At 43.3% G+C, this 25719-nt stretch overlaps 1 protein-coding gene across 6 annotated transcripts in view; it reads left to right on the top strand.

Annotated features, from left to right (window-relative positions):
- PIWIL4 (piwi like RNA-mediated gene silencing 4) overlaps positions 1-16758 on the top strand; it is a 63743-nt gene extending 46985 nt beyond the window's left edge. For 5 of the 6 annotated variants that reach the window (XM_061628796.1, XM_061628797.1, XM_061628798.1 and 2 more), the window contains 8 exons: positions 1144-1216; positions 2319-2519; positions 9668-9771; positions 10234-10304; positions 11269-11422; positions 11915-12043; positions 15223-15370; positions 15819-16758. In XM_061628796.1, coding sequence (XP_061484780.1) covers positions 1144-1216; positions 2319-2519; positions 9668-9771; positions 10234-10304; positions 11269-11422; positions 11915-12043; positions 15223-15370; positions 15819-15935 — 997 coding nt within the window. In that variant the 3' untranslated portion in view covers positions 15936-16758. The remainder of the gene's footprint in view (positions 1-1143; positions 1217-2318; positions 2520-9667; positions 9772-10233; positions 10305-11268; positions 11423-11914; positions 12044-15222; positions 15371-15818) is intronic. The other variant, XM_061628800.1, reaches the window with a different exon arrangement.
- The last annotated feature ends 8961 nt before the right edge of the window (positions 16759-25719 follow it).

The following is a 25719-nucleotide window of genomic DNA, read 5'->3' as shown; positions in this document are numbered from 1 at the left end:
GTAAATAATGTTCATTATTTTATATACATATATATCCTCAGTGATCCTGGGATAGGGTTATTGTTTCTGTTTAATGTTTTTCCCCCCTGTATATCATATATTCAATAAAATTATTTTAAAAAGCCACTGAGAAATCAAGGAGAATTAGCAAAATCATTCTCCCCCATCTCTCTCCTGATATATGTCATTTAATGCATTTTTGTATGCTATTTTTATTAATATATTCACTTTTATGCACATTTTCTCGTAATATACTGTATGGAGTTTTGTAAACATTGGTTAGACAACTGCATTGCAAAATTTAGATGTGCACATTTCAAAGTATGGCTGTTTTTCGGTTCTCATTGTTTTGGACAGTGTAAATTTTATAGATTCAGCTTTATATGTGAACAGAATCTAATTTCTCCTCATTCCCTAGTGATCTCTGACCAACTCCTTACTTACTTAAGTCTCTCATTGTGCTGTTCATTCTACTTTTCACATGTAGAACACAGTTCCTTTTGCAGGAGAAGGCTGGAGGCAAAATATGAATTTAGTAGTTCCACCTTGTTTCCATCACCTGTTATCTCTTCACCATTTCCCCCTGAGCAGTGGGCTTACCCCTTGTTCTTCTTGCTCCTAACATAGCCAAAGAAGCCCTTTCTGTTGCTTTTGCCAACCTGAGGGATGGGGCCCCAAAGTGTTGGAGGGGGCTTTCTAGAGGGCATTTTACTAAGGGCCTGGAACTGGCCCTGCTAGTAACTCCTTTGAGTGTGCAATGTGATGAATAAGCAGCAGCAACTTCTATGGTCTTAATAACAGTATTACCATGCAGTGGGTTTGAGGTTTATTTTTATTAACTACAAAACATCTCACCACTTCATGACATTTTACTAGGCCTCACAGATAGAATGTAATACTGTTAATTCTTTTTTTCATGGATCATCTTTCCTCTTTCCACCATTGCAACATAATGTTGTGTATTATTAATCTCTGTTTAAATGTTGAATGTGTGGGTAAAATGCTGATGAATCCTTTCTTGTCTTTGATGTCATCTCCCCAAGAAGCTGGTGGAGTGCTATGTTCTGAGATATGTCCTTGAGACTGCCAATTACTATGTTAGCATTTTTAATGTTCTCCAATGCATTCTGATTTTGTCTGCAGAATACAAGTACAAGAGAGTCCCTCAACATTTGTACGAGCCCTGCAACAGCATGTAAATCCTGAGCTACAGCTGGTGCGTATGCATATTTGAGTTGCTTTCCAGGTGTGTTTAAAGGGAGGCATGTCACCTGGTGATGTTCAAGGTGGTTGGAAGTAAGCTCTTGAAAGCTGGTCCTTCTAAAGAGGAAGCACAGTAGGCTGATTTGTATCTTTTTTATTTTTGCATGTTTACAACTTTTTTTCAGTGTCCTGACCACCTTGGCAGCAGTTGTCCAGGTACACTAGTATGGGGATAGCTCCCTCCCCCCATCCCCATCCTCTTGTTCATAGATCGTGTTGTTTTGGCTTTATAAGCCTCACAGCCTGAACATGGAAACAGAAGGAATTATGTTCTTTACAAAGAGATATTCAGCAATATATTTTTTCAGTTTCAAACATGTAACAATATTTTTTGTAAACAAAGTATAACCACCACCATCAACCATAAAAATCATTTTCCAAAGTGTACCCAAATATTGTCCCAGGAAAAGCCAAATCCCAGGACAAATAAAATTTGAAAGCTAAATGTGAAAGAACTGCCTTGTCCCTTATACACTGTCAAAATCGCTTATAACTTGTGCTGATAAAATGGAAGGAAAAAGGGTGAACAGATATTCTCTGCTGTGCAATGTGATCTACTGGTTTGGGACTCCTGGGCACTTCCCCCCCCCCAAACACTTTGTGGTTAAACAGCTAATTGACCACATGTTGTATTAATTGATGTTATTAGCAATCACATTGTGGGTGATTGCTAATTATGTCATTAATGCAGTAGCGTATAGCTAAGAGAATAAATGTTTTTGATGACTCTTGCAGGTAACCACTCATTAATTTGGCAGTTTTTGCTGATTTGGAAACTCTTTTCAATTAATATTTTGGCCATACTGCATGTTACATGCAAACACATTTAAGAAAAACCTAGCAACCTGCTTCCAGTGGCTGAAAAGCAGCTTTGGGATAGAGGCAGTTATCAGCAGGAAAGGAGGAGTTAAGCCTTTCTTTCACCAACCTTTCCTGCTGCTGTTGCCCCTTGTGGTCTTGCCCCAGGAGAGCTCCAGTTATGTCATGATGGATCAAGCCTGCCTTGTGAGTAAATCTCAGGGATTGAACCTGCTTGTCTGGTTTGCCATTTTTAGGTGCTGTGTGTCCTGCCTTCCAATAAGAAGGACTGTTATGACGCTGTGAAGAAGTTCCTGAGTTTTGAGCATCCTATTCCTAGCCAGTGTGTCCTTGCTCGCACCCTGAGCAAGCAAGGAATGATGATGAGCGTGGCCACAAAAATTGCGATGCAGATCATTTGTAAACTTGGAGGGGAGCTGTGGGGAGTTGAGATACCAGTAAGTATTTTTGTTTACATGTATTTTTTCTCCCCAACAAAGCAGGCTTCTGTCTGTTGGGCTGGTGACCAGTAGGCATTACTGTCTCTAGTAGTTTTCCATGAAGCCTGCAAGTTTGAAGACGTAACTGAGGTAACTGAGGCCGTTGCTATGGTAGCCATCTGATAGCGACTGGGAAAGTTCTAGCAGAGTCTGTGTGTTGTCGTCTTCAGAATTATGCCTCTGAGCTGAGAGGCTGTCTTTTGTGTTTATCTATGGAGAGAGATGTACCAGAAGGGGGGTGACTGAAGAATCTCTACATGTATTTACTCTTAAGCCTCTGGCCTTAATGTCTTTCAATAAAGACTCTTAACATGCTCTGAAGAAGTTTCTTGCTCAACTTAACTCCAACGTAATGTATGCTGTTTCACACAACAACGCACACACGCCAACAGGGGTTATGGGCCCAGATCCACAGCGCATTACACGGGAGTAAGTTGCTGGTCTGAACGGCAGACGGAGTTCCAGAGAGGGCAGCTTGATTGATTGAACCAGACGGAGGTGAGCAACATGGCTGTAAACCTGTCTGGGGGAGGCTTGCCGATGGAACGGCTTAATGAAAAGAATTATGGCAGCTGGAAGCCGAGGATGCGGGCTTTGCTGATAACAGAGGATTTATGGGACATTATAGATGGACCACCCCCGGCGGTATTGACCGCGGCCTGGAAGCGTCGAGACCAGAGGGCGCAGGCGTTTATAATCTTGGCTCTATCGGATTCTCAACTGATGTGTGTGAGAGATGAGCCGTCGGCTAAACAGATGTGGGACGTGTTGCAGGATTTGTCCCAGGAATGGCAGCGGAGGCAGGAGGCGCAGAGAGCCCAGCCGGTGGAAGCTGTCAGAAGCGAGGAGAAATGTGCCGAACCGGAGCAGGCTGCCGAAAGCAGACAGGAAAACAAGCGGGAGCAGCAGTGGCTGAAGTCTTGTTTTGCCAGTGGGGCCTGTGGGCATCTCCGTAAAGATTGTGCAATCAAGCGAAACTCCAGGGATGGAGGCTTGAAGCAGGGAAGTGTGAACTTTGTTTGTAAACAGAAGTCTAAAGACTTGGAACAAATTAACTTTATTCTTGACAGCGGAGCAAGCCATATATTAATTAAAGACAGACGTTTGTTTTACGTTTCAGAAGAAGTGAAAGACTTTGTTTTACTTGCTGATGGATCGCGTAAGAACGTTGAAGCCCGTGGTCTGGTGAAATTTGACAAACTTGGACTAATGTCAGACTGTTTGTTTGTTCCGGAATTGGCTCATAATATTTTATCAGTTAGAAAACTGGTGAGTTGTAATTATTCAATTTTGTTCCACAAAGACCAATGTTTTGTAATGAGGGGAGATCAAGTGTGTTTGCAGGGAAGCCTTAATGATTCACAGTTTAAAATGTCCATGGGTGTGAAGTGTGCTGATGCCTTGAGTTCAATGGGGCGGAAAGGGAATGACGGTCAGGGCTGTAAACAGACAGCCGTAAAAGGCATGCCATCGGTATTCACTGCCCAGATGGAGGAAGTTCACAGAGAACTAGAAGAGCCAGCATCATTTCAAGCAATCAGGCTGATGCCTGAGGCAGAGCAGCACAAATGGCAGCAGGCCATGCAGGAAGAATTATAAGCCATGCAAAAGAATGGCACATGGACATTAGTAAAGTTACCCATGGGTAAAAAGGCCATAGGTTGCAGATGGGTGTTTAAGAAGAAGAAAGCAAGTTCCGGGGAAGTACAGAGGTACAGGGCACGTTTGGTTGCCAAGGGATTCACCCAGCAGCATGGGACAGATTATGATGCTGTTTTCGCCCCGGTTGTGAAACATGAGTCCATTCGTGTGCTGCTGAAGCTGGCAGCGATGCAGAACATGAGTGTAAATCACTACGATATAGGGACAGCATTCCTACATGGTGATTTAAGAGAGGAGATATATATGGAACTGCCTCCGGGTTCTGTGTCAAAGGAAGGGTTCGTGTGTAAACTGCATAAATCAATATATGGACTGCGGCAAAGTGCACGCTGCTGGAATGAGAAATTGGACAGAGTGTTGCATGGAATGGGATTCCAAAGATGCAAGGCAGATCCATGTGTGTATATAAAGAGACAGGGGATGAAAACCACGTTCTGTGCAGTTTACGTTGATGACATCATGTATTTTTATCATGAGCAGCAAGAGGAACAAGAATTTAATGAGCAACTGGGCAGGCAGGTGGGCACAAAGAATTTGGGGCCTGTCACACACTATTTAGGCACGGATATTGTGCGTGCAGAAGACGGAAGCATAACATTGAGTCAGGAAAGTAAAATAAATCAGATCATAGAAGAATGCAACATGACAGAATGCAATGTTGTGAAGACTCCAATGGTTGTGGCTTTCCAACAGAATGTGCAGAAGACGCCTTGTACAGATCCTGAGAAGTACAGGCGCATAATAGGGAAATTGCAATATTTGGTGAAGGTGTCTCGCCCAGACATATGTAATGCAGTCAGTATTTTAAGCCGGAAGGTAGAGCATCCTTCAGAGGCTGACTGGCAAGGGATTAAAAGGATAGTGCATTATCTGAAAGGCACGAAGACAAAGAGTCTGGTTTTGTCAGGAGCAAAGACAGGAGGTCTTGAATGTTTTGTGGATGCAGATCATGCAGGGGAGCTGAGCAGTCGTAAGTCAACCTCTGGCATAGTTGTGATGTGGCACGGGTCATGCATTGACTGGAGCAGCAAGAAACAAAATGTGGTTGCAACATCAAGTGCAGAAGCCGAGTATGTGGCCCTATCACAGGCCTGTAATGAGCTACAATGGTTCGCAATGCTCATGCAGGAGATAGGCATTGATATGCAATTTCCGATTACTGTATATGAAGACAATCAGACCTGCATTAAGATAGCCACATCAGAACCTCATACCAAGAGAACAAAACATATTAGTGTCAGATACTTTCACGTAAGGGATTTTGTGCAGCAGGGGTTTGTTAACCTAACATTTTGTGACACTAACAACATGGTGGCTGACATAATGACCAAGCCTTTGTGTGAGGAGAAATTTGGCAAACTGGTGACAAGGCTTGGAATGAACCAAAGTTTGAGTGAATAAAGTTTTGAACTGTACTGAGATGTAATTTTGAACTGTACTGAACTGAAAATATATGATGCAATGTACTGAAATGTATTGCAAGAGGTATTGTAGAAATGTATGACTGTATGACTATGTATTATGGAGATGTATTTCATGTGTATTTTACAGTCTTAATGGAAAAAGGGGGAACTGTTGGGCTGGTGACCAGTAGGCATTACTGTCTCTAGTAGTTTTCCATGAAGCCTGCAAGTTTGAAGACGTAACTGAGGTTAAGGGGGAGTTATGCCTATGCCCTGTCTAGGAACGGACTGCCAGGGCCGTTGCTATGGTAGCCATCTGATAGCGACTGGGAAAGTTCTAGCAGAGTCTGTGTGTTGTCGTCTTCAGAATTATGCCTCTGAGCTGAGAGGCTGTCTTTTGTGTTTATCTATGGAGAGAGATGTACCAGAAGGGGGGTGACTGAAGAATCTCTACATGTATTTACTCTTAAGCCTCTGGCCTTAATGTCTTTCAATAAAGACTCTTAACATGCTCTGAAGAAGTTTCTTGCTCAACTTAACTCCAACATAATGTATGCTGTTTCACGCAACAACGCACACACGCCAACACTGTCATGGCTATATAATATCTCCAGAATCAAAGGCAGTATTCTGCTGAATGCCAGTTGCTGGAAATCACAAGTGCAGAGAGTGCTGTTGTACCCAGGTCCTATTTGCAAGTTTATAGTAGGCATCTGGCTGGCCAGTGTGGCAATAGGATGCTGGAACAGATGGGCCATTGGCCTGATCTAGCAGGCTTTTCTTACGTTCTTATGCAGGGGTGGGAAACCTTTTTGGCTCCATGGGCCAGATCCTTATCAGATTCTGCCTTGTGGGCCAAATCTGACAGGTGTCAATCACATGATGCCAGTATGATGTCACATGGATTTCGCAGGTGGGTGAGGTCACCCACCTATCAAAATCACTTGTGCTTCCCTTGAGTCTCCAAGATCAGGGACTTGAAGGGAAAAGAGTGGAAGGCTTGCAAAAGCCTTTTCCAAGTGTCTCTATTCTTCCCTTTTAATTCTCTACTATTAGGGACTTAAAGGGCTGGGGGAGATTTGCAAAAGCCTCTTCCAAGTCTCCCTGCCTCCTCCTTTAATTATTATTATTATTATCTTTATTTATACCCCGCCATTTTTCCAAAACTGGAACTCATGGCGGCTTCCAGATAAAAAATACATATAATTAAAAACATACAAAGTCTACATTAAAATAAGATTAAACTGTTTCCAATATTAAAACCATACATACATATAGCTAAAAGAGTTCAGACTAGTTTAAAAATGAGATAATAGACATTAGCAACGCAGCACCCTTCACGCCCTATCCTTAGCTTTCAATTCCAAAGGCTTGTTGGAATAGGAAGGTCTTTGCTTGTCGGCGGAAGGACTGCAAAGAGGGGGTCATTCTTACCTCCCTAGGAAGGGAATTCCAAAGCCTAGGGGCAGCCACTGAGAAGGCCCTCTCATGCGTCCCCACTAGTCGTACTTGAGAAGATGTGGGTATTGAGAGAAGGGCCTCTCCTGAGGATCTCAGGGCCCGGGCAGGCTCATACACGGTCTGATAAATAGCCTGGACCTAAGCCGTATAGGGCTTTATAGGTCAACACCAGCACTTTGAATTGTGTCCGGAAACAGACTGGCAACCAGTGGAGCTTTTTTAACAGGGGGGTAGTATGGTCCCTGTAACCAGCCCCAGTTAACATTTTGGCTGCAGCACGTTGTACCAACTGAAGTTTCCGAACAGTTTTCAGAGGCAGCCCCACATAGAGTGCGTTACAGTAATCTAAACGGGATGTAACTAAGGCATGTGTCACCGTGGCCAGATCAGACAGCTCAAGGAACGGGCGCAGTTGGCGCACTAATCTTAATTGTGCAAAAGCACTCCTGGCCACCGCAGAAACCTGGGACTCCAAATTTAACGCTGAATCCAGGAGCACACCCAAACTGCGAACCTGTGTCTTCAGGGGGAGTGTAACCCCATCCAGCACAGGCTGTATCCCTGTTCCCTGATTCGCCTTACGACTGACCAAGAGCACCTCTGTCTTGTCTGGATTAAGCTTCAATTTGTTCACCCACATCCAGTCCACCACTGACGCCAGACACTGGTTTAAAACCGAGACAGCTTCCTTCGCCTGTCCAGTTCTCTGCGTAGGTCGTCCACCAAGGCGACCAAAGCCGTCTCCGTCCCATAACCAGGCCTGAAACCAGATTGAAATGGATCCAGATAATCTGTTTCATCCAAGAATCCCCGGAGCTGGGAGGCCACCACACACTCTATTACCTTACCCAAAAATGGAATATTGGACACTGGCTGGTAATTATCCATTATGGAGGGCTTTTTTAACAAAGGCCTTACAACTGCCTCCTTTAGGCAACCTGGAACTCTGCCTTGGTGTAAGGAGGCATTAACCACTCCACCCACCCACTCAGCCAGTCCCTCTCTGGCACTTTTTATAAGCCAGGAAGGGCAAGGGTCTAGCAGACATGTGGTGGCTCTCGCCTCTCCAAGGATCTTGTCCACATCCTCGGGCTGTACAAATTGAAAAGAATCCATCATTATTGGACAGACAGGAGCCAAAGTTACATCCCCTGAGACTGTATCAATTATAGCGTCTAAGTCGGAACGAGTCTGAGCGACTTTATCTGCAAAGTGCTGTGCAAACTCTTGACAGTGGGCTGTTGAGTGATCTATATTACCCTCTTGGGGGCAGAATGTAAAAGACCCCTGACCACTCGAAACAGCTCCACTGGACGGCTCCCTGCAGATGCAATGGTGGCAGAAAAGAATGATTTCTTTGCTGCCCGCACTGCCACGGAATAGGCCTTCAAGGAGGCTCTAGTCCGTGTTTGGTCAGACTTGCTCCGAGTCTTCCGCCAACGTCGCTCTAGTCTCCGTCTCATTCGTTTCATCACCGCCAGCTCCTTGGTAAACCAAGGGGCCGGTTTGGCTCCACTTCGTGAGAGGGGACGCTCAGGAGCGATCATGTCCACCGCCCTGGCCATTTCCCCATTCCAGAGGTCAACCAGAGCTTCGACAGAATCGCCTGCCGAGGTGGCAGGAAAATCCCCAAGATCCATCAGGAAACCATCCGGATCCATCAGCCTCCTGGGGCGGACCATCCTAATCGGTCCCCCACCTCTGCAGAGGTTCTGAGTCCCAGTGAGTCTAAACCCCACCAGGTAGTGATCTGTCCATGACAAAGGAACTACAAAAAGTTTCTCCACACCAAGATCACCATCATCCCCCTCCACACAGAAAACAAGGTCCAGGGTGTGGCCAGCAACATGAGTGGGGCCAGATACTACTTGGGACAGACCCATGGTTGTCATGGAGGCCATGAAGTCCTGATCTTGGAAAATTTAAGTCCTTGATCTTGGAAAATTAAAAGAGAAGCTTGCCAAGAATTGGAAAAGGCTTTAAGATAGCTCCTGTCTGAGGAAACGAGCACAGGAGCTGTCTTAAAGCCTTTGCAAAAGCCTCTTTGAAATAGCTCACAAGCATGAGCTCCTTCAAAGGACACTTTTGCACAGGGTTTTAATCCCCGCTCAATTGATGAGCAGTGATTAAATCCTGCTGCCTTATTCCTTGCTGAGAACAGGATTGTGCAGCCAATGCAGGATTAAACCTTATCCTCTCGCCCATCAGCAGACAACACTGGTGACATCAGTTGATAGGCAGGTGGGCATTGTTTGGGGGAAATGGCACCCAGGCCAAACTGGACCCCCTGCAGAAGCCATTATTGCTCTGGAGGCTGGAGGTTTCCCACCTCTGTTCTTAGGTATGGCTGCCATAGTGCCCATGAGTACTACTTTGGGGAAACGTGCCTTATGGCCATATGTATCCCACTGTGCACAGAGCACCTGCATTACACAACCCAAGAGGTGTACTTGGGGATCCTCTGCAAATATGGCTGTATAGTTGCTCAGCCACTGGAGATGGAGCATGGATAGTGCCACAGGTTCAGACAAATAATGACCTATATGCAGCCTCTGATTCTGTTTGCTATTTATTCAACAGCTGAAGTCACTCATGGTGGTTGGCATTGATGTCAACAAAGATGCCATGACCAAAGGAATGTCAGTTATTGGATTCGTGGCCAGCACTAATTTCCAGCTTACCCGGTAAGATTCTTAATTCACAAGATTGACACTTCTCAGGAGATTGTTATGTGTGTCATTGCAGTAAAGGCTCGATGGCTATGTAACGCGAAGGTGTAGTTCCAACATTACTGTTGGCTGCTGTGTTGTTGTGCTGGGTGATGAATGCCAGTTTGCTGCCATTTCAATCTTTCTCATGGGAAATGGGAACAAAGCATTGGCATTTGTTCCACAAGTATGTGGGTCTATATCTCTGAATCAATTTACTGTAAATGCAAGTAAAGATAATAGGGGTCTGCAGCTGGTAGCTCCCCAGTTTTGAAGAACCCTGACCTATTGTCAGTTTCTCTGGATGATGTAGGAGTGTATAGAACCTCAGTGGAGGCAGTAGAGGACTCTGTATAGATCTGAGAGTCTCATAAGACTGTGCTGCTATAGCAATGTCTTAATAGCCTTGAAACTAGCTTTCTTTCCTTTTATGCCCAGGTGGTACTCTCGCTGCATGCTGCAAAATTCAGGGTCAAACATTGCAGATTGTTTAAAGGTCTGCATGAAAGGTAAGGACTGTGTGACTTTGGGGTTAAAGATTTATTCCTTGAGGTGATATAGACGATCCTTCACATATTTGGATCCCAAGCTATGTAAGGCTTTAAAGGGAAGCAGCAGCACTTTGAATTGGGCTCAGATGCTAACTGGAAGGCACTGAAACTATTTGCCTTTGGTGTACACCATACTTGTGTGATCTGCCAAATCAAGCACAGTTCATGGGCTGTCTATTTTGGATTACCGGATACTTGACTAGGCAGCTATAGTAGAGGCTTATTGAGTCTGCTGGGATGCCAGCTGTGTAGGGTTTGTCTGTATGTTTGGTTTTTTGGTGCTACTGGTGTGTCTTGGCAAAGAGGATTTTGAAATACTACATCAGTCTGGAAAATGTGTTTTCCAGAGAAGACAATGGGATTATTGTATACATCATTAGTGGGGAATGTGTGGTCCTTCACATGTTGTTGAACTCCCATCAGCCTTAGCCATGGTGAATGGTCAAGGATGATGTAGTCCAACAACATCTTGAGTTATAAATTCCCCAAGCTTGGTACACACCATGCAGTAGTCAACCATCTTCAATAGATATCATACCATTTTCAGTGCTGAACCTATTGCAGCCTTCCCCAACCAGGTGTTCCTCAGATGTTTTGGACTACAGCTTCTGTCAGCTCCAGCTAGTACAGCAATGCTGGCTGAGGCTGATGGGCCTTGTAGTGCAAAACATCTGGTGTGCACCAGGCTGGGGAAGACCGATCTGTTGTCTGTCTCTAACTTCATTCATTCTCAAGCAAATGGCATCAGACCTTTTAAAACTGCAATTAAAGCAATATTCTTTGTAGCTGCAAATAAAACTACTTTTTGTTTGTTTTATCTGTAAGCAGCATTTGTAAATGTGAAGGGGAGCTCACATGTAGTAAGCTTGTTTCCACATGGAACCAGTTACATAATTCATTCTTCCTCCTTTTGATTCTGTAGGTGCTATAAGTAAGTGGCAAACGTATAACGGGCAGCTACCTGCACGCATAATAGTGTATCGTGATGGTGTTGGAGATGGACAGCTGAAGATGGTGGTGGACTTTGAAGTCCCTCAGATAATAAGTGTCCTTGATGAATGCACTGGTGATGGCAGGTAAATAGATCTTGTCCTGCCATTTGTCTTTATCAGGTAGGCAGTTAAAAATGTCTAGCAAGCTCCTCCTCTCTTCCTCCTCTTTGCAAGTGAATTTTCCCACCCGTTTATTTTCAAAGATATCCATGGTTAGTGGTATGTTCCGCATTAGCTCTTTAACAAGCCATGCTTAGGTCAAGCCACAATAGATGGAAACTGGTTTGGAGTTAATTATGCTTAGTGAAAACGTTGGTATAGAAATAATGATAAACAGAACATGAAAAAGAGCAGGAGGATTCATCTCCATTGTTAGGAGACAAGGCAGCATTACATTTGTGTTAGTCCACTCTGTGGTGATATCATCCCTTTGCCAAAGACTCAGAAACAGTAATGGATGTTAAGAGCAAGCCTAGATCTTTATCACCTATTTAGCAGTATAAGCAAAGCAAAGAGTGTGTGATTAGTCATGCAACTGCTTATTCACCTTTTAAAATGTCTTTCCTTTTATATCAGGAGACCCAAATTGTCTATGATTGTGGTCAGGAAAAAATGTCTTTGTCGTTTCTTCACTGAGACCAACAGGAGCCTGCAAAACCCTCCTGTTGGGACAGTTATCGACACAGAGGCCACTCGACCTGAATGGCAAGTATATATTGGTACAAGCGCAAAACCAATGTGATGCTGTCTACCTGGAGAACAGCTTCAGATCAACTAAATAAGAGATCTTAAACTTATTAAGCAACTGGTTTCTGTCAGTTGCAAACCAAGAAGGCTCCCTCTCTTGAAGACTTTTTCCTTATTTCTTTGCTTTGGTTGTTCAAATTAATAGCCTTGTCAGAATATCCAGAGATTATGGATGATATTTGAATAACCAGGGCTACTGTGACAAATGGAAATTCTCTTTACATAATGTTATAATAATAATAATAAAATTTTATTTATGAGTTGCCTATCTGGCCGAATTAACGGCCACTCTAGGTGACGTACAATAACACAATAAAATAAATACAATATAAAACCAGTACAAACTACACTCAATAATTAAACTAATCACCCCTCTTACATTTAATCAACAGCATTAAAAACTAACCCACCCCAGAGATCCCGTAGGCCTGCCTGAACAGGCAGGTCTTCAAGGCTCAGCGGAAACCTATCAAGGTTATGAAGCTTCATGTCCGAGGAGTTTTGGAGCACTCAGACAGGAGGTTCCATAGTAGTCCTTTTAATCAGCAAGGGGTGCAGAGGGTACGATGCACATAATAGTTAACCTCTGAGTCCTGTGCCCTAGTGACTCATGCAAGAAAACCAAGCTACTTGCCAAATTGTTTCTTTAAAATGTCATATTCCAACCATCCTTGTTGTAATGAAAGTGCAGCACTTTTCTTCATGTCAGTGATGCCCAAGAACAGCATCTTTCTCCTGGTCCCCAATCTCTTGGGGTTCCACCACAAAGTATACTTTTATATCCTGCATTAATCCAGAGCAGGGGTAGCTAATGTGGTTTCCTTGAAATGTTGACCTACAAATTCCACAAATCTCACCATCCCTCATCTTGAGCCTGCTGGCTGGGGCTGATGGGAGTTGAAATCTGTTAATACCTGGATACACTGAATTGCCTATCTCTGCCCTGGACTATACTCGCAGTCACTAATGGAGATTGAAACCCCCAAATTACTCATACCATGATGTGCAGAACATTTTGTCATCTAAATTGTGATAGCTATAGCTAGATAGTTTATAATCAAGACCCAACAGGATAAAGTGGTTAGAGCATTGGATTTGGATTGGGGAGACCTGGATTCAAATTTCAGTTCAGCCTAACCTATGTCACAGAGTTATTGTGATGGTAACAGGGTAACCCCACCCATGTGTGCTACATTGAGCTTATTGGAAATAGGGTGGGTTAGAAATATGAGGAATAAATAAATAAAGTGTTGCACTGGCTGCCCATTAGCTACTGGGCAAAGTTCAAGGTTCTGGTTTTGGTGTACAAAGTCCTATATGGCTTGGGAGCAGGATACCTGAAAAATCGTCTTATACCTTATATACCCAGTCGATCACTGCAGTCTGCAGGTGAGGGCCTCCTGCAAATACAATCTTATCTGCACAACATAGGAAGTGGACCTTTAGTTTTGTGGCACCTACCCTTTGGAATTACCTCTCCTTAAATATTAGACAGGCAGCATCTTTGTTATCTTTTTGGCACCTACTGAAGACTTTCCTCTTTCAACAACCCTTTTAAGTAGAGATCTTATCTCAGTCTGTGTGTTGGAATTGCTTTTTAAGATATTTTTAAAGTTTTTTAAAGATGTTTTTAATGTTTTTAAAGATGTTTTTAATGTTTTTAAAGATGTTTTGTTTTAATATACTTCAAAGTCTGTTTTTAACGATGTTTCAGAGTGTTTTTAGTGTTTTTGTTTGCCACCCTGGGCTCCTACTGGGAGGTAGGGTGGGATATAAATTTAATAAATAAATAAACAATAAAATAAAATAAATAAAAATGCTAGCTAACCTAATTTAGACATGAAGCTTGATGGCATTGCCCGTGGTTATCCCATTGATTTGTTACAGACACAGTGTCCTGGCTTGTGAGAACTCATTTTGGGAAAAGGGGAAGATCTGCAGCCACATTCCTTTGCATTTGCAGAGCTGCTCCTCCACTGAAACAATTGTATAGGAGCTTGACAATATCCATCACAGATCACAAAGGGTTTCAGATTAGGGCAGGGATGGGGAACCTGTGGCCCTCCAGTATGGATAGAATGAGCTGTCAGTTTCGGTTCTCTCCGTTTATTTTTTTTCTAATCTTAAATTTTGTTCCCAACATTTCAGCAGCAATTTGCTGTTTTTTTTAAAAAAATCCTCATAAAATTCTTCTTCTGCAGTTTAGTGTGAATTTCTTCTAATACATTTTTGTATGCAGTTTTGACGAATGAACACATTTGTGTAACCAGTTTCTCCTATGATAATGCATTTTTGTATACTTCCACTCATATATTCATTCTTATGCACACTTTCCCCTAATATATGCATTGTTTTGCAAACATTTCTTAGTTGGAGAACTGCATGGCAAAATTTGGATAAGTGCAAATTTCAAAGGATGGCTATGTTTCGATTCCCATATAGTTTTGGAAAGTGTGAATGTGATAAATTTGGCTTTAAATTCAAATTGAATTGAAGTTCTCCACCATTTCTACTCTCCAGATGTTTTGGATTTCAGTTCCAGTCAGCCCCAGTCAGCTTGGTGAGGGATGATGGGAGTTGTAGCCCAGTGACATCTGGGGGCCACAGGTTCCTCATTCCTGGATTAGGATAAGAAACACCAAATTATTTTTTTTTAATTGGGTAGTGAAAATTGAGAGTCCATGTAGTATAGCAGATTGATTTGGTCTTGAACTAGAGAGACTCATATTTGTATTCTCATAGCCACGAAATTCACTGGGTGTCCTTGGGCCAGTCACTTTCTGTTAGCCTAATCTTCCTCAGAAGATTGTTGTGAGGATGAAATAGAGGGGTGAGGTGGAGTGGGGATGTATGCTTCCTTGGAGAAAAGTTGGGAGTCAAATGTGTTTTAAAAATAAATTTTCTACTATTTTATATGCATCAAACAAATGTAAGCAAGCTCTCTACTGAGTATATGGTTATAATATAGATCAACTTATAATTGCCTTTATCAATATTATTCATATTAATTTTTATATTAATAATTGTCTTTATTAGTATCATTGACATAAATATTAATATTAATATTTAACAATATTATTAAACAGAACATATTACATAGAACTTTTCCCTCTGCTAATTCTAACATTGCCGAACAGGTATGACTTTTTCTTGATTAGCCAGCTTGCCCGCCAGGGCACAGTCAATCCCACCTACTACAACGTGGTGTATGATGACAATGGATTAAAGCCAGACCATATGCAGCGTCTTACATATAAGATGTGCCACCTGTACTACAACTGGCCTGTAAGTAGCACAGTTGCATTCAGTCAGCATCATTAATTGCCAACTTTTTCCCCACATGAAATTAGGAAAGGATTGGCCCATGTGTCAAATAACAGTGACAGTGCCCTCTTCCTTTTATATGGGATTAGGCCTACACAATGTGTCTGTGCCTGAATTGTCTCTCCCCCACCCACCCTTGCTCCTGTTTTAAAACTCTTAATTAAACATTAGGGCTGTGCAAGGCCCCCAATTTGATTCAGGGCTTGGGTTCTGCCTGGATTGGTCCAACCTGGATCAGGGCCCATCAGGATTGCTGAATTGGGGTGCCTTGCACAGTCCTACTGGGTACTGCTGGCTGAAGAATTAATGGATTATTGTTTCATACGTTTTGAAGGGACTGGAAGCACCTTGCTGCTTTCAGCAAAGGGTAGTGGAGCAAGACCTCTGATGTGTTCCATTTGCTTTCTAGGGCCTAATCAGAGTCCCAGCACCATGCCAATATGCCAACAAGCTGACTTTTTTGGTGGGCCAGAGCATCCACCGTGAGCCAAGCCTAAGACTTACCGACAAACTTTTCTATTTGTGAAGGACATTGAGGTGGCAAATGTCAAGAGGGAGCGTAGTCATGGTTTTAAAAAGAAGTTCCTGTTTTAGAACTGAAGCAACCAAAGCCCGTTTCCCCATTCGTGATCATGGAACAAGCTTTTTAGCCACATTTGTTTTATGCTTTTATTGAGATGTCTTTGAGCACGTATCTGCATTCTTTTAAGTTGATGATTATTCTTGTGAGTGGATGTTTTGAGTTCAAGTTTGAAGATATTTTAAAAGAGGATTGTTTTTATAAAGCTGAGCTGTTTTTGCATTAAAGTTATATTTTATGTGTTATGTAAAACTTCCTTTTTTATTGGCTAAAAAGTACTTGGGCTCACTATATTGTTTTTATTCATTTCTAGTGCATATAAACTATGCACTGTACATAAAATTAAGTAAAAGCCCTAGGCTCTGCCCCTCAGATCAGGGCTGGCTTAAGGTTTTAATGGCCTCTGGACAAGACATCTACAGTGCGGGCCCATCTCCTCCTTGTTCCCATTGGTTCCTGCTGCTCCTTAGCACTATTACCTACTCAGTTTTACCATGTAATTTGCCCTTGAGTGCAAGCTTTTTACTTCATAAATTGTCAGTGTGAAAGGTTTGATTGGATTGGGCCCCTGATGTGGGGGTCATTGCTTGGCAATTACTCACCTCATCATAGAGGGAATAGAGCTGGTCCTCCAGAAGAGAGGTTTTTCAGAGTTTATTCCATGTTCTTCATCTTTCCAAACAAAGGAGAGGATTGGCAAGCAATCTTAGATTACAAAAACCTTCACAGCTTGTCAAATACTGCAAATTCAGAATGTACAAATAAAGGACTGCCAATGTAACAAACTGCTTTGGAAGATGGTGGAATCTCCTTATGTTGAGTTTTTTAAAGCAGTGACTGGGTGGCCACCTATCAGAGATGCTGTAGTAAAAGACTCCCTGCACTGGCAGGGAATTGGAATAGATGCCCTTTGACGCCCATGAGGTCTCTTTCAACTCTATGATTCTAACAGTATGTTGGCTCAGACCCTCAGTCTGATCCAAATGGCAGTTCTCTTGTACCTTTTTACTGATTTTTATAAAAGTAGCAATAATAGAATTACTCTTGTTACTATTATCTAAAAACTGCTACTGTTATTGTTACTATTGTTGTTATGTGCCTTCAAGTCGATTATGACTTACGGTGACCCTATGAATCAGTGACCTCCAAGAGCATCTGTCATGAACCACCCTGTTCAGATATTGTAAGTTCAGGTCTGTGGCTTCCTTTATGGAATCAATCCGTCTCTTGTTTGGTCTTCCTCTTTTTCTATTCCCTTCTGTTTTTCCCAGCATTATTATCTTTTCTAATGAATCATGTCTTCTCATGATGTGTCCAAAGTATGATAACCTCAGTTTCATCATTTTAGCTTCTAGTGATAGTTCTGGTTTAATTTGTTCTAACACCCAATTAATAATAATAATAAAATTTTATTTTTAGGCCGCCTATCTGGCTGAATGAACAGCCACTCTAGGCGGTGTACATAATTAAATTTAAAATACACTTATAAAATAATAATAATAATAATAATAATAAAATTTAATTTATGTGTCGCCTGTCTGGCTGATGGCCACTCTAGGCGACGTACATATAGTAAAATGCAGCAAAATACAATACAATAAAATACAATATAACAATATAAATTAAGATAACAACAATACAGGGTAGGAGGCATTTCAATCATACGAACATTAAGCTTCCCCAGAAGTCCCAAAAGCCTGTTGAAAAAGCCAGGTCTTTAAGGCCTTGCGGAACATATTCAGGGAAGAGGTGTGCCGAAGATCTTGTGGGAGGGAGTTCCAGAGGGTGGGGGCCGCCACTGAAAAGGCCTTCTCTCTAGTTCCCGCCAACCTAGCTAATTTGGTTGGCGGGATTGAGAGAAGGCCTTGTGTGGCCGATCTTGTCAGGCGGCATAATTGGTGGCGTTGTAGGCGCTCCTTTAGATAAACTGGGCCGAGACTGTATAGGGATTTAAAGGTTAATACCAACACCTTGAATTGGGCCCGGAAAACAACTGGAAGCCAGTGTAGATCGAACAACACTGGTGTGATGTGGTCCCGGCGACGACTGTTTGTAAGTAGTCAAGCCGCCGCATTTTGTATAAGTTGTAGTTTCCGGACCGTTTTCAAGGGTAACCCCACGTAGAGTGCATTACAGTAATCTAATCGAGAGGTGACCAGGGCATGTACTACCAGTGGGAGCTGATGAACAGGAAGGTAGGGTTGCAGCCTACGTATAAGGTGTAGTTGATACCAAGCTGCCCGGCTCACTGCCGAAATCTGAGCCTCCATGGACAGCTTGGAATCAAGTACAACCCCGAGGGTGCGGACCTGGTCCTTCAGGGGTAAACTCACCCCATTGAACTTCAGGTTAACAGTTCCCAACCTTCTCTTGTCCCCCACGAGTAGTACCTCGGTCTTGTCGGGGTTCAGCTTCAGCCTATTCCTTCCCATCCATCCACTCACGGACTCCAGGCACTTGAACAAGGTCTCCACAGCCAACTCTGGTGAAGATTTAAACGAGAGATAGAGCTGAGTGTCATCCGCATATTGGTGACACTGCAACCCAAATCTCCTGATGATTGCCCCCAGCGGCTTCATATAGATGTTAAATAGCATGGGAGAGAGGATAGAACCCTGTGGCACACCACAATTTAGAGGCCAAGGGTCTGAAACCTCCTCCCCCAATGCCACCTGTTGGTACCTGTCAGAGAGAAAGGAACGGAACCACCATAATACAGTGCCTCCAATTCCCAATCCCTCCAAGCGATATAAAAGGATACTGTGGTCAACAGTATCAAAAGCCGCTGAAAGGTCAAGGAGGACAAGAAAGGTGAATTCTCCCCTATCTAATGCCCTCCTCATATCATATACCAGAGCGACCAAGGCTGTTCCAGTTCCGTGACCAGTCCTGAAGCCCGATTGGTATGGATCTAAGTAATCCGTTTCATCCAAGTGTGTCGACAACTGATTAGCCACCACTCGCTCAATGCCCTTGCCCAAGAATGGTAAATTTGAAATTGGGCGAAAGTTATTAAAAACTTGGGGATCCAAGGAGGGCTTCTTCAAGATGGGCTTTACAATTGCCTCCTTGAGGGCTGATGGCAACACACCCTCTTTCAAGGATGCGTTTACCACCGCCTTAATCCCCTCACCCAACTTCTCTCTGCAGTTCATAATGAGCCACAATGGGCAAGGGTCAGTTAGACAGGTGGTAGGCTTTACAGTTGAGAGCACCTTGTCCACATCCTCAGAAGAGAGAGGCTGAAAATGATCCAAACATACCGGTGTGCAACTGGCCAACTCTGGTTCATCTACTGTATCCACGGCGCACAATTATAACATATTCAGTTACGCCCATCTGTACACTATAAAACTAAAATTAACTAGGGATTCTATATGCCCACTGAAATAGCCATGTTTTTAGTCCTTGGCGGAAACCTACCAAGGAAGGGACATGGCGTAGATCGTATGGCAGAGAGTTCCAGAGGGTGGGGGCCACAACCGAGAATGCCCTCTCTCTGGTCCGCACCAGTCTAGCTGTTTTAACTGGTGGGACCGAGAGAAGGTCTTGAGAGGCTGATCTTGTCAGGCGGCATACTTGGTGATGCTGGAGGCGCTCCTTTAGATACACTGGACCGAAACCGTGTAGGGCTTTAAAGGTTAATACCAACACCTTGAATTGGGCTCGGTAAACAACTGGTAACCAGTGTAGATCTTCAAGTACCGGGGTGATGTGATCCCGCCGGCGGCTGTTCGTAATCAACCGTGCCGCCGCATTCTGTACCAGCTGTAATTTCCGGACCGTCTTCAAGGGTAGCCCCACGTAGAGCGCATTACAGTAGTCTAAGTGAGAGGAGACCAGTGCATGCACTACCCGCAGGAGCAGATGAACCAGAAGATAGGGTCGCAGCCTCTGTATCAGATGCAATTGATACCAAGCTGCCCGGCTCACTGCTGATACCTGAGCCTCCATGGACAGCTGGGAGTCAAGAATGACCCCGAGGCTGCGAACCTGGTCTTTCAGGGGCAAATTAACCCCATTCAGCACCAGGTCAAAATCTCCTAATCTTCTCTTGTCTCCCACAAGCAGTACCTCGGTCTTGTCGGGGTTCAGTTTCAGCCTGTTGCCTCCCATCCATTAACTTACGGACTCCAGGCACTTGGAAATGGTCTCCGCAGCCAACTCCGGTGAGGACTTAAATGAGAGATAGAGCTGAGTGTCATCCGCATATTGGCACTGCAGCCCAAATCTCCTGATGATGGCCCCCAGCGGCTTTACATAGATGTTAAATAGCATGGGAGAGAGGATAGAGCCCTGTGGCACACCACAATTGAGAGGCCAAGGGTCTGAAACCTCCTCCCCCACTGCCACTCGTTGGTGCCTGTCAGAGAGATAGGATCGGAACCACTGTAGCACAGTGCCCCCGATTCCCAGTCTCTCCAGGCGATCCAAAAGGATACCGTGGTCAACGGTATCAAAAGCCGCAGAGAGATCCAGGAGGACGAGGAATGAGTATTCACCCCTATCCAACGCCCTCCTCAAATCATCCACCAGAGCGACCAAGGCTGTTTCAGTTCCATGTCCAGTCCTGAAGCCCGATTGGAATGGATCTAAATAATCCGCTTCCTCCAAGTGTGTCTGTAACTGTTTGGCCACCACGCGTTCGATCACCTTGCCCAAAAATGGTAAATTGGAGACTGGGCGGAAGTTATTCACATCTTGGGGATCTAAGGAGGGCTTCTTTAAGATGGGCTTTATTACCGCCTCCTTGAGGGCAGATGGCAATGCCCCCTCTTCCAAGGAGGCATTTACCACCGCCTTGATCCCTTCGCTCAGTCTCTCTTTACAGCTCACAATGAGCCATGTAGGGCAAGGATCAAACAAACAAGCAGTCAGTCTCACAGTAGAGAGCACCTTGTCCACTTCCTCAGAGGGAAGAGGCTGAAACTGATCCCACCGGACCGGATCGCAACTGACCGCCTCTGGCCCGCTTCCTGTGTCCACGGCGTACGGAATCGAACTCTTCAGACGATCGATTTTATCAGCAAAATGTTTTGCAAATGCGTCACAGGAGGCTTTAGAGTGCTCCAAGGGTTCCTGCGGAACTGGACCGACCAGGCTTCGGACCACTTGGAACAACCTCCTGGGACAACATTCTGCAGATGCAATAGAAGCAGCAAAGAAACCCCTCTTTGCTGCCTCTGTTGCCACTTGGTAGGCCGCTATTGCTACTCTAACCTGTGTCCGATCGTCTTCTGAGCGAGATTTCCGCCACCGGCGTTCTAGTCGTCTCACCTCCTGCTTCAAGCCCTGCAACCGTGGTGTATACAATTATTTGTCTTTTTCGCAGTCCATGGTATGCGCAAAGCTCTCCTCCAGCACCACATTTCAAATGTGTTGATTTTTCTCTTATCAGCTTTTTTCACTGTCCAACTTTCTCTTCCATACATAAGAGATCGGGAATACCATGGAATGAATAATCCTGACTTTGGTGTTCAGTGATACATCTTTGCATTTGAGGACCTTTTCTAGTTCTCTCATAGCTGCCCTCCCCAGTCCTAGCCTTCTTCTGATTTCTTGACTATTGTCTCCATTTTGGTTAATGACTGTGCCAAGGTATTGATAATCCTTGACAAGTTCAATGTCCTCACTGTCAACTTTAAAGTTACATAAATCTTCTGTTGTCATTACTTTAGACTTTTTGATGTTCAGCTATAGTCCTGCTTTTGTGATTTCCTCTTTAACTTTCATCAACATTCGTTTCAAATCATTCCTGGTTTCTGCTAAGAGTATGGTATCGTCTGCATATCTTAAATTATTGATATTTCTCCCTCCAATTTTCACACCTCCTTCATCTTGTTCCAATCCTGCTTTCCGTATGATATGTTCTGCGTACAGATTAAACAAATAGGGTGATAAAATACAACCCTGTCTCACACCCTTTCCAATGGGGAACCAATCGGTTTCTCCATATTCTGTCCTTACAGTACCTCTTGTCCAGAGTATAGGTTGCTCATCAGGACAATCCAACGCTGTGGCACCCCATTTCTTTTAAAGCATTCCATAGTTTTTCATGATCTACACAGTCAAAGGCTTTGCTGTAATCTATAAAGCACAGGGTGATTTTCTTCTGAAATTCCTTGGTCCGTTCAATTATCCAATGTATGTTTGCGATATGATCTCTGGTGCCTCTTCCCTTTCTAAATCCAGCTTGGACGACTGGCATTTCTCGCTCCATATATGGTAAGAGCCTTTGTTGTAGAATCTTGAGCATTACTTTACTTGCATGGGATATTAAGGCAATCGTTCGATAATTACTGCATTCTCTAGGATCCCCTTTCTTTGGAATTGGGATATATATTGACCGGTTCCAGTCTGTGGGCCATTATTTAGTTTTCCATATTTCTTGACAGATTTTTCTGAAAATATGGACAGATTCAGTCTCAGTAGCTTGTAGCAACTCTATTGGTATGCCATCTATTCCTGGTGATTTGTTTCTTCCAAGTATTTTAAGAGCAGTTTTCAGTTCACATTCTAAAATTTCTGGTTCTTCATCATATGGTTCCCTCTTGAATGAATCTATCATCCTGTCATCTCTTTTATAGAGGTCTTCAGTGTATTGCTTCCATCTTCCTTTTATTTCATCTCAGTCAGTCAGTGTGTTCCCCTTTTGATTATTCAACATCCCTAGTCGTGGTTTAAATTTCCCTTTCATTTCTCTGATCTTTTGGAATAGGGCTCTTGTTCTTCCCTTTTTGTTGTCCTCTTCTATTTCTACACAATAACTATTGTAATAGTTCTCTTCGTCCCTAAGTGCTAGTCGCTGTATTGTTGCATTTAGGCTTCTGACCGTGTTTCTATCTCCTTTTGCTTTTGCTTTCCTTCTCTCTTTAACCATTTTAAGAGTTTCTTCAGTCATCCATTGAGGTCTTTCTCTCTTTTTAACTAGAGGTATTGTCTTTTTGCATTCTTCTCCTATAATGTCTCTTGCTTCACTCCATAGTTCTTCTGGTTCTCTGTCAATTAAGTTTAAAGCCTCAAACCTGTTCCTTATTTGATCTTTATATGCTTCTGTTATTTAAATTTTTTTTTGGCATTATGATTGCTTTGTTGTTCTTCTTTAGCTTTACTCTGATTTTCGATATGACCAGTTCATGATCTGTACCGCAGTCTGCTCCTGGTATTGTTTTTGCAGAAAGTATGGAACATCTCCAACCTCTGTTGCCAATTATATAATCAATTTGATTCCTATATTGACCATCTGGTGATGTCCACGTGTACAGTCGTCTTTTTGGTTGCTCAAAAAATGTGTTTGCAAGAAACAAATTATTGGCTTCACGGAATTCAATAAGTCTTTCTCCTGCTTCGTTTCTGTCTCCTAAACTCCATTTCCTCACAATTCTTAGTTCTTCTCTGTTCCCTACTTTTGCATTCCAGTCCCCCATGATTATCAGCACATCTTGTTTTGGTGTGTGATCAATTTCCTCCTGTACTTCTGCGTAAAATCTCTCCTTCTGTGTTTGCCATTGGAGTGTAGACTTGAATGGTGGTTATGTTAATAGGTTTCCCATTTAATCTCATTGATATCACTCGCTCAGACCTTGCGTTGTAGCTCCTAATTGCTTTTGCTACATCACTTCTCACTATTAAAGCAACCCCGTTTCTTCTTGATTTCTCATTTCCTGCGTAAAATATTTCTAACTTTCCCTGGTTCATGCTTCTCACATTCCATGTTCCTATTGTGTGCGCCGTACAACTCCAGACTCTCCTTTTGCATCTGTGTGCATCATCCTCTGGGCTTCCTTTCGGCTTTGAACCAGCTGCATCATTAGTCACAGCGCTACTCGTACTTGTCCATCGTTCTTCCCCAATAGCTCGGTGAGTGCCTTCTGACCTGGGGGTCTCATCTTCCAGCACTATCTCGTGTTGCATTTTGGATACTCTGTTCATAGGGTTGTCGTGGTAAGAGATATTCAGAGGTGGCCTTCCTCTGAGTTTGGATACATCTTTAGAATGAAGATCATGGAAGATTGTGGTGTCCTTGTGATACCTGAGTTTATATACACCTATATACAAGCTGAATGTAAGATGGAGGGCCTCACAGCAGTAACCCTTCAACAGATACTGATCCCTCCCCATTAGTTTTCGGTGGGGGGCTTCCCCAATGTGATAACACTTAATTCTCACACAGAGCAAAATCAATCTTGATTTTCTGTTTTTCTCCACTGTAAGATAGACTGGTGATTCTTCTTTCACGCCAACCCACAGTTAGGGGAGGAAGCTGAGCCCTGATTCCCAAATGGTTCTCTCTTTCTAGAATTCCAGTCCAAGTTGAGAGACATCTCCTTAATAAATGAGGGTCAATTAACCAATCATCCAGAACCACCAGAGTAATCTGCAATTCTGCTTGTTTTATTAACCCTCTTCAGTCTTACCACCAAAAATCACAGGGCGGTGGAGGATCTCTCAAATGACATCTAGACTACTCCACCTCCACCCCCACTGTTATTAAAAAATAGGAAGAGAAAATAAAATTAAAACAGACGGGGAATAATACGACAGTAATAATAACGAGAACAGCAACTGGAAAATAATAAATGTGAAGGAGGTAGGAAAATACAGGATTATACCTGAGCAACCATGAAATTACGTAAGGATAGAGCATACAACTAGAAAGACTTAAGCAATATGTCAGAGGCTGAATGTTGGTTAGCATAAATAGATGTCAATGAATTTAAGTTGTCAGGATGTATTTGCCCGTGGGAGCAAATTGTTTTGTGAGCTTGTCTGTTAAAGCTAATTTAATAATAATAATAATAATAATAAAATTTAATTTATGTGTCGCCTATCTGGCCGATGGCCACTCTAGGCAACGTACATATAATAAAATGCAGCAGAATACAATACAGTAAAATACAATATAACAATATAAATTAAGATAACAACAATACAGGGTAGGAGGCATTTCAAACATAAGAACATTAAGCTTCCCCAGAAGTCCCAAAAGCCTGTTGAAAAAGCCAGGTCTTTAAGGCCTTGCGGAACATATTCAGGGAAGAGGCGTGCCGAAGATCTTGTGGGAGGGAGTTCCAGAGGGTAGGGGCCACCACTGAAAAGGCCCTCTCTCTAGTTCCCGCCAATCTAGCTAATTTGGTTGGCGGGACCGAGAGAAGGCCCTGTGTGGCCGATCTTGTCAGGCGGCATAATTGGTGGCGTTGTAGGCGCTCCTTTAGATAAACTGGGCCGAGACCGTATAGGGATTTAAAGGTTAATACCAACACCTTGAATTGGGCCTGGAAAACAACTGGAAGCCAGTGTAGATCGAACAACACTGGTGTGATGTGGTCCCGGCGACGACTGTTTGTAAGTAGTCGAGCCGCCGCATTTTGTATAAGTTGTAGTTTCCGGACCGTTTTCAAGGGTAACCCCACGTAGAGAGCATTCCACAGAACATGACAGTTCTTAGGTTCCTGTTGATTCTCCTTGATCTGTTAACAGCATTCAGTACCATCAACCACAATATATTTCCAAGGGGTGACACTCCCTATCTACTTCCTCCTCCTTTGTTTCAGTGTTGCCCTGGCAGAAGCTGCAGGGAGGAGGATGGGGGCAAAATCAGAATTAGTTGGCTCCGGCAGTAATTGGCTCTGACTCCACCTATTGTTGGCCTTGTGCCCTACCAGTCCCAATGGATGCCACTGGTGGGAAGCAATATATAACATTTAATAAAGCCAAACCAAACCTAAGG

The sequence above is a fragment of the Rhineura floridana genome, chromosome 5 (genome assembly GCF_030035675.1).
Source record: "Rhineura floridana isolate rRhiFlo1 chromosome 5, rRhiFlo1.hap2, whole genome shotgun sequence".
Lineage (NCBI taxonomy): Eukaryota > Metazoa > Chordata > Lepidosauria > Squamata > Rhineuridae > Rhineura > Rhineura floridana.
Note: the sequence above shows the minus strand (reverse complement) of the source record. Positions and strands in the feature narration are given on the sequence as shown.